The sequence below is a fragment of the Cyprinodon variegatus genome, unplaced genomic scaffold, assembly GCF_000732505.1.
Source record: "Cyprinodon variegatus isolate N-32 unplaced genomic scaffold, C_variegatus-1.0 Scaffold304, whole genome shotgun sequence".
NCBI lineage: Eukaryota > Metazoa > Chordata > Actinopteri > Cyprinodontiformes > Cyprinodontidae > Cyprinodon > Cyprinodon variegatus.
The window spans coordinates 705,050-715,112 of record NW_015150757.1 but is presented as its reverse complement, the minus strand read 5'-3'; the positions used below and the strand labels follow the sequence as shown (position 1 = coordinate 715,112).

The 10,063-nt window shown below is 38.0% G+C and overlaps 1 protein-coding gene across 2 annotated transcripts in view; it reads right to left on the bottom strand.

Annotated features, from left to right (window-relative positions):
- Window positions 1-10,063, bottom strand: part of LOC107090628 (protein kinase C epsilon type-like) — a 143,103-nt gene that overhangs the window by 30,393 nt on the left and 102,647 nt on the right. For both annotated transcript variants that reach the window (XM_015384125.1, XM_015384126.1), the window contains exon 11: window positions 570-724. In XM_015384125.1, coding sequence (XP_015239611.1) covers window positions 570-724 — 155 coding nt within the window. The remainder of the gene's footprint in view (window positions 1-569; window positions 725-10,063) is intronic.

The following is a 10,063-nucleotide window of genomic DNA, read 5'->3' as shown; positions in this document are numbered from 1 at the left end:
AGCGTTCCCTGCTCCTCCCTCACCTCACGATACTATGTGACATTTGCTCCAGGATAAACATTTAATCATGAATGATTGTTAAATATTTAAGCCCATGTAGTCCTTTATTATAGCGGGCTAAGGCACTGAGAGCCCGTGTTGCTACACCAGGCTGATAGAAGACTTTTTGCCAGGCCAGCCACTGTCGAGGATGAAGCCAATAAATGATAAATTCCTTTTGATCGACAGTTATTTATGCTGTAAAATAAATGTGTCCTTATGAAACATGTAAAAAAGCTTCACTATACCAAATGTTTTCATGCCTCCATCTACCTGTTTCCACATTAGTGTTTATTTGCTTTAAAGAGAAATCCTCTTTACTCCCCGTAACAGAGATGCATATCACAGTTGGTGGCTCTAAATCAAATAAGCATCATGTTGAAACTTCACAGTATATCATATGATAGCAGGGAAGGGGAGAGAGAAAAACGAGAGCACTCCTCCCTGTAACGTAAAGAGAGTGTGTCAGACGGAGGCCGGAGCACCGCCACATGTAGTGCTCACAGCGTATGAGAAAAAGAAGATCATACCTGTAAACAACCCCATGCTTATGAAGGAACATCAGGGCAGATGTGACCTCAGCGGCGTAGAAACGGGAGCGCGCCTCGTCAAACTTCCTGGATCGCTGAATTTGAAACATCAGGTCTCCTCCGTTAACGTACTCCATCACGAAGAACAAGCGGTCCTAGAAGAGAGGAGGAGGAAGGAAACTGGATGGATGATTTATGACTGCTTTTTTTTTAGTAATAAGAATAACTGAAGATTTCTAAAGAGAATTCTCTATCAACATTTAGAAATAGTTTTCACCCCCTCTTAGTGGAGAAGCAGCCTGGCTTAAGATCCATGACAATATGCAGCAAATTTTGTTCCATCTTTGGAACAAAATAAAAACAATTTTGTAAAAGGTCATTTAAAAAAAAAGCAAACAAAAAATACAATCTTGTATTAAATGTAAAAAATGTAAAATGATTTTGAGAGCAGCATACTCTTTTTTTTCACAGATTTAAAATGTTATTTTGTTGAGATTTGCCTTTTGCAGATGGATTTTTATGAACCGCGTTATTTTCTACTTGCTTTTTACAGATCGCATTCTGGTAACGGTTCCATGGAAACGTCCACACCTGACCAATAATAATCCAGAAAAAAGCCCGACCCAGAGGTGAAGAGAAAGGGATCTGTGAAACATCTGATATATCTGAAAACATTTTTTTTTTTTTTTAAATTAAACAAAATAAATGTTTTTGAATGATATATGAAAGTTCAGCAAAGTTGTTCTCAAAAACAGAGAGGTTTTTAAAATTCAAAGCATTTTTTTATATTTTCATATTTCTATATATAAAATATGCTTCTTGGTGGAACAATATTCCCTCCATTCAACATCCCAACAGCAGCGGATTCTGCAAAGATAAATGAATCATCCTCCCACTTTACATAACTTCAGTCATTGATACTTTAACTGCTTAAATCTCATGACTGACAACAAACCTGGCCTGTTGTGCCTGATATCAGTCAGATAGGAGTCCACTTCGGCCTTTTCTCAGTTTTATATAACAACAAATATTCTCCAAAATATCTACAAATACTCTTGAAAATAAAAAATGTTTTGTAGAATCAGCAGAGGAAGGGACCATACTCCCTTTACTGTGGATTGTTTTGACTTTTTCTCTTAGTTTCTTTCATAAAACTCCAGCTCCTGGACACCCCACCCTCTGTGCCTTATTCTCTCTGTAGAACTACGTCTCTGGGAAAAAACAACCCCTTCCTAATCCAGATTCCTTTTCTTTATATAACAAATAGAAGAGAGAGAGAGAGTGTGTGTGCGCGGTGCAGAAGAAGCTGCGACATAAACAGCAGCATATATAAGAACAAAGGAGAGGTCTGCCCTGTGCAGGAGAGAGGCCGACGCTGAAGGTAGATGAACATACATGGAAGTAATTACGAGTTTTTACGTATCACAAATCGCAATGTTTAAGTTAGTAGGAAAATTACAAAATATTTAAACCAAAACGTTGAAAAGTGTTTGATTCCTTTAAGGCTGTTGAGCAGAATCCCCTCTGGGACAAAATGTCTGTTATGGCTACTGAAGAAATGGCACTGGTAATAAAGTCAAATACTAACTGTAATAACTGTAGAATGCCAGTTAAATGTAGTGGATCATGTGACGGACTTAAAGCCAAACATTTAAAGGACATTGAATGCATGAATCAAATGAAGGCTTTCATAATTCAGATTTGAATCGTGGGAAGAAAAACTTGATGAGAATACCCCTATTATGTCGTCTATGGGGGCTTAAGCAGAGGACAAGAACTGAACCAAAACCGCACGCATTTATCACAAGATTTTTAAAAATCTTTTTGGACATAGCGTTACTGGCATAGAATAACCCAGTACAAATATGACCAAAAAGGCTGATTCAGCATCAAATCAAAGAAGAGCTAAACTTAGGAAGAAGAAGGTTTTTTGGGGTATTTTGCAAAAGAGCTGCAGGTTCGGACTCATCAGGTCCATGTTGCTGATTTCACTGAATCCTTCTGGATACTTTTAAAGCTGACCTCAGTCTCTCCTTTAGTCGCCTGACAATTTAAAGGGATCTCAGAATTGGGTCTTACATAACTGACCAACGCTCCACCTCCCCTGCGTTTTTTTTCTTTCTTCCTCTGCTCTGCCTGACAGCGACTTTAAACAGGATGCTGAAATAGTTTGTTTAAATGTACTCAGAGTCCCAACGGGTCCCACCCAATCAAACACGAATAAACATTTCCTGACTGTAATTACAAATGTACAGATACTAGCTTCCCCTTTGCTGACACCCACACACACACATTCATTCCACATTCTATAGGCCCTCAGCCAGATGATCCACAATCCAAGGCAGACAATAACGTCTCGATGGTTATCTCGGCATTGTGTGGACGTGTCTCCGACGTTTGTGTGCGCTGTGCCCCCAGAATGCCACCCTGCTCCAACATCTGTCTCCAAGTTTGAACCTGTGCCTTATATAACTGTTATCTCCTGCTCTTCACTGTCACACAGAAACACCTGGATTTTTTAAGGAAAGGCTGGTGCAGTCAGAACAGGATGCCATCAGCCCACACCATCAACCTACAGATTTATGGAGAAAATCTAACTTTAGCAACAAATATCAACCAAATATTGAAGAGCTGACAGGTTTGATTGTAAATGGATCTTATTTATTCAGAGGTGAAAGATAAGCTTCACTGTACCCCGCTGGCTGTCTTGTTGTAATCTTGGCCAGTGTACCTATGTAAATCAGTGGTCCTCCTAACTGTCAATCATTCTGGTGATATGTTTACGTAAGGCCGTCCTACGTGCTCATCCCCATTTTCATTTACCGCTGGTGAGTCTGACATAATGGAAAAATTGCAAGCTTACTTTCTTTTGGAAAGATAGCTTGTATGAGCGATGCAATCAGCAACTTTTAAACAGAGCTTGCACGACGAGAAATGGACTTGTGAATATCCTCCTCTATACCTTTAATGGTGATACTGCTCTCAGTAGGGAAGAAAAGTGAAGAAAACAGTCCCGTGTTGCGTACTTAGTGACTTTGTTGCTATATTTGGGGACTTCTCCACAGTGGCCAAAAGGGGCAAAATTTATCTACCATATTTTCTGGACTATAAGCCAATACTTTTTCCCACCCTTTGAACTATACAGCTAAAGAGAAGGTGCAGCTTTTCTAGGGATGTTTCCTAACTGCCAGAGGGGGAAGTCACAGTTCAAAATAAAAGAATATGGGCTAATTTTTATTTAGCACAACATGCTAGCAGCAGGCACGATGGAAAACAAATTTCCCGAATTCACACATTTTGTCATTTATTTGCCGAATTAAATCAGCTGAACCAATAAAGAGACTGGGCTCAACTCATGCAGAGCTGAAATAAAGAGCCATCAAAGCTCCATCTTTCAGTAGAAGCTCTTACTGCTGCAAGCTAACAGGAGCTAGCATTCTTGCTCATCCCTACTATGGGGGCTATATGTAAAGCTCCCCCTAGAGCAGAGGTCGGGAACCTATATCTCGCGAGCCAAGTTTGGCTGTTTTGATGATTGCATCTGTCTCGCAAATTTCGGCTTTTCAGATAAAATATAATCACATTCATCAATTTTCCACTACTCATGTCCTTTTCAGGGCTGCAGTTGGCTGCAGGAGCAATTTTCCATTATTTTAATTGGATGACAATAGCCTATGTTGGCCATTGCTCGGTAAACAAGTAAATGCCCCCTTTTGAATCAGTATGCCCGGTCATTAGCTCAAAGTTAACCCTTCGTGAAGAAGATGGTAAAAAGGACAAAAGATGATGGGTACCACACATTTCAGGACAAATGGACTGAAGAATTCGCCTTTGTGCAGACAGCAGGTTATTACAAAATTAAGTCAATGAAATGGTCGAACGTAACTGTAATTGACTGTGACTGTAATTTTGCTAGTTTTGCTGGTTCTTTAGCAATAGTGAGGAATGGAAAACCATTCGCAGATGGTCGAGTACATTCATGCTAGATGTAGTTCATGCTGGACGTAGCCAATGTACTCTTTGATGATCTTCCGAACAAAGACAATTAAGATAATCAAACGGATACAGGACATGTCTCTGTCGGCAAGAACTGTTCATGATCGCATCATCATGATGGCAAAGCAAGGAAACGCAAATGAAGGACATAAATACAGCGCAATTCTTTTCCCTGGCTTTGGATGACTCAACAGACAAGTCATTTGTCGCAGTTGTTGTGATGCAACATTGCTGGAATGATCAGTCTGATCAAAACCTGACCACTAAGGTACTGTCACACACCAAGCCACCTTTTATGGCTGAGACATGGAAAGTTACCAGACCAACCCTCCCAGACATCACATCTGTCAGACCAATCGACTGAAAGTCGTGATGCAGGCGCTGCTACCTCCACGTCACAAAGTCTAAAACCCAATGGGCCGAATCTCTCGATCTCGATCCTAAGCCTGGAAGGGGAGAGAAATTCCACATTTTCTCCCCTTTGTCCTGCCGTCAGTGTATTGCTGCAGCGTAGGTGAGAGGGCGGAGCCTTTGCCTGGCTAACCAGTTCCTGCACCCGTCAGATTTTTCTCTGAGGAGCCAGTGTTGCAGTGTGTGCTGCGGTCAAACCATGTAGGGACGCCCTCATGTTTAACCATAAGTCAACTACCTCAATTGAAGGCCATCAAATTCACATATTGCTTGCAAAATTTCTCTGAGAGCTTACCTGGTTTGGGAGGCAGATTGCTGTGGAGCCAATATCCAATAGCAAATATCCAGAAATGGCCCTCAAAGTCCACTCACAGAACAAGACTTTCCATTATTTCCTTTCATGCTTAATTAAGGTGCTGAGCTTGGGCAAGTCTAGTTAAATCAGGTCTTTGAAAAGTGTTTAGTTAAACTTTGAGAGTCTTTTATGCTGTTGATTCATTTAAAAAAGGGTTTATGAAAAAGCCCTAGTTTCATGGTTTGACCCAATGTGGTGTGACTGGTTGTTAGTGTATCTATGGCCGTTTCTCAATCTGCGTACTAGTGCGTTCTCATGTGCTTGTGTACTTGTGAAACATCATCATCCTCAGCCCTAGTACTGTTCCAATTCACAAGAACAGCAGACCGAGAATGAAAAATTACCTGTTTGTTGTTCTTGCTCCTCCCTCTTTAGCGAGTATGCATCAGAGCAGACTTGTCCCTTGAGATTGAAATTGAGAGACATTTATGTGTTTTCTTTGATCTTGATTTCTTGGTTTCCTTTGTCATTAGATTGGTGTATTAGACTAACTGAGGATTGTAGACCCTTTAAACCGTCTACAATTCCAGTGGCGGTCATTTTCCTGAGTGTTAAGGTCTATTGTGTGGGGGTCTGTAACCCCTCCTCTCTTCACAGGATAGGAGCAGCCATTTTGTGAGTTCATAAGTTAAGATGCGCCCATATTGTAGTCCAACCCTCCCCCTTTACCCATGCGATCAGGTCCACCATATGGTGATCCACTACCCCTGTAATTTCCAGCCTTTTGCTCCACCTCCTTAGACCGCATGGTAGATGCCAGCCATCTTGATTCTCCTTTGTTTGACTCTGGATCAGAAACACCCTCCCCCTTTATCTAGGTTAGTTGAACGTAGGTTCACTGAGGTGCTACAATGCTATATTGTTAAGACATTCGTAAACATTAACCATTATAAGCTGAATGAATTCACATTGTTTTAACGGTATCTACTATTGCTCATCATATCTGTTGCTATTTTAAACAGACATTAATGAATGTATTGACATTTGGTCTCCCTTGGACATCCGTTATAAGCCATCTCAACAGACACCTTTTTCCCCGCTATCAAATTATTCATTTAGTCTACCTCGTGTGTTATTTTCTAGTAGTGTGTAGCGCTTTGCATACATGTTAGATTTCTGTAATCCTGGATTATTAGAAATAAAGACATCATTGTTTTAACTTGTAGTAGTTTGTGTTTATTGTACAGCGAGTGGTTTATCACTCAGGCCAGATTCACCTTCTTTTGGTGACATTTGAATAAACAGAGACAACATTTCTTTGGCTGGTAATTAATTGCTCTGCTTTGTAGCTTAGCACAAGTAAAGTGGTGAGAATAACTGGATTTTTAACAGTCGCTCCAGAAGCCACCTGGAGTGTGAGAGGCCTAAAATCCTGGTGAGTAATCAGGTTATATTTATAATTATTCAACCAAGAATTTTCATTTAGGTTTACCCTTGATTTGAAGGATTTATTCATTAACTACAACTACAGTTCTAGTTAACTATATATATTCATAATCCACAGGTAAAATATCACAACACAGGTCATTTCAGCAAATCCATGTAGCACCAGAAGTCACAGTAATGGTGAGTTTAATAACATTATTTAAAAGAATAAATTCAGAGGCTTATAATTTAGACAATAATTTTGTTAATTTAATTGAATTCAGTCTTAAAGTATATTATAAGTGTCTCACTGAAATACATATCCAAATATTTTTACTTTCATGGCTCTCTGAGTCATAAAGGTGAAAATGCACAGACTACATTCAGAATGTCACAAACGTTTTAATCCCTCTTGTTGTTGGAAAAGCCTTTACTGCTATTATGGTGTTGAACTCTAGTGTTGTACCGATGCCATTTTCTGGCCCCAATACCAATACCTGGATGTGCAGTATTGGCTGACCGATACCATACTGATACCATCTGTTTGATGTGTGTGTATATATGAAGAACTGCATAATACATAATACTTGAATGTAAAAAAAATGGCCATCATCGCTTTGTATATATATATATATATATATATAATATTACCACTTTTGTTTTTACTTAATTTTTACTTCATTGTCCTCCAGAATATTTTTTATTTTATCTCTTTAATACTCCCCCAAAAAGTCAATTCTTACTCTGCATCTACACCACATCTTAATATGTTGATATGTGACAAGGTTTTATGAAATAATGAAGACCACTATATTTAAAATTAAATAATTGAGGGAATTAAGGGGAAAGCACTGTGTTTCTACCAGAGCTGGAGATAGCCCTTTAGTAATCTATGAAGCTAGCAAATATTTTCCCAATTAATCTCAAAGTAGCTTAACAAGTGTTTGAACTTAAAACCATTCACTGCACATTTTAAATGCATTATAAATATAAAAAATCAAGTTGATGTTCAGATCTGCAAATTGAGGATTCAGAGCAGGCACCTAATAATGCCTGAATTTATACTATATCTATACTATATATCTATAAAAAAAAAATGATTTTTCTGTCTGTCTGTCTGTCTGTCTGTCTGTCTGTCTATCTATCTTAATTTTTTTTATCTACAAAAAATGTTGGTTTTGAGGTTAAGCCACTGTTTTTAGAATAAGCAGGAAAAAAGACTTGGATAAATGAAAGCAACACACTAATTTGCTTGTATAAACCACAGTAGTATGACTGATGACTCGTTTAGATGCTGTTTGGAGTTCTTCTATTAAACATTACTGGCTTTCTAAACTCTATTTCATAGTTTTACTTTCCTGAGGGGGAGCATCAAGTGGAAGTTATGAAATATATGGGGGGGTTAATTGGTGAAGCTAATTCAATTAAAACGAGGTTAGATAACGGTTACTTTGCAGTTCTAAAGTTATGAAAGTTTTTCAGCACAGACAGGCATTTGTATTTAAATATGTAACCACAATGTATAAAGTTACAATAAATACATTCATCATAATCACCGAAAGCTGGGAGAAAAAACCCCCCCAAAAAACAGAAGGGTTTGAACTTTTGTCCGTGTACCAGGAAAAAAAGAAGAAAAAAAGAAAAGCGAATTGCTGCCCTATTTTCCTCGGAACATTACGAGCCATTACCGTTTGGCTGCCGGCCATTACCACACAGAGGCGACCAGTAAAGATGCCCTGAGTGATTTCATTCACAGCAACCAGTCTCTCTGTGGTTTCATTCCCTTTCTGTCACTAAGATCCATGTTTTCAAACAGCTCACAGCAAAAAGGAAACTCAATCTCACTTCAGTTCTGTTTTTCACTCCTAAATGTTTTCATTGACAGAAAAACTATTAAAAGAAATGTTTGCTGTTGGGTTAAAGTGGTTGTTGATTGTGAGATATAAACAAAACCTTACAGATTTTCTTAGTAATTCAATGTCTGAGTCTTTTAGTGAAAGTAATGAAATCGTCCTTCTGACTGAAAATTCAGGGAAAAAAATGTTAAAAGCAAAACAACAATTATGTGGGTTTATTTTTAAACCAAATCTGTGTATTATTTGACAAAATCCTAATATTTGTCCAAAACATCCTTCCTTTGTTTATTTCATGCAACAACGATCCAAATCAAATCAGCATGTTTAGCTTTTTTTTTTTATGTTTAAAGTTAAATTGTTCGAGTGACCTAATTATTGTCTAAATGAAATGATCACAAATAGATGTTTTATGCTCCAAAATGTCTGCTATGTGGTCAAATTGAAATGACTCTTTCTACAGAAAGTTGCAGCAGTCATGATGCCAGTTATCACAAACACTTAATGAGAGTTTATGCCAAGGTCACACTGAGAGTTTAGGGTTGGGGATTAAATACTTTTCAGACAAAGTCCAGTTAGTTTGGATTTTTATTCTTTAAAAAAATCTAATCATATTTTGAAGAGTTATATATATATATATATATATATATATATATATATATATATATATATATATATATATATATATATATATATNGTGTATAGTGTGTAAGCAGATACAAAGGAGCCCCAGGGTTTTAGGCCAGTGTCTGGGAAAAAGCTTGGAGTTTCCTACAAATGTAGGTGCCCTTATTCATATTGTTTTAGGCATATTTACATCACAACATTTCCCTCAGAAATATAGTTTTCCCCTCAGCTTTAAAGGAGGTCAGAATTACACACTTTCTGCTAAAAGGGGAAATGGAAAACAACAGAAAAAAGAGAAATATAGTGGCCTTTCAGCAGGGTAGTAACATGGTTGTCTTGGTCTTGTTGCTCCTGTGATTCAAATGATCCAAATCAAAATCCACCAACATTTAATCTCTGAGTGTTAAAATTATAGAAGAGAATCAGCCTGTTATGTAACAGTTATTTCTAGTCTTGGGACTCAATCAAAATGTTTAATTGAGTTAATTACAAGTTTGATAATTCAGTTATCACAATTAATTGGACTTGAATCTAAAAGTATACATTGGCAAAATAAAATAATTTTTTTATATTGTAAAACCCATTTCACTCCGTATTATCAAATAAATAAACATATGAGGACAGCAACACAAGAAATGTATTGTTTACATTTACCTGATGTGAACATTAGCGTTGTGCACATTTCTGCCACAATACCTGATGCTAACATTAGCGCTGTGCACATCTGTGCCACAATACCTGATGCTAACGTTAGCGCTGTGCACATCTGTGCCACAACACCTGATGCTAACATTAGCACTATGCACATCTGCGCCACAATACCTGATGCTAACATTAGCACTATGCACATCTGCGCCACAATACCTGATGCTAACATTAGCACTGTG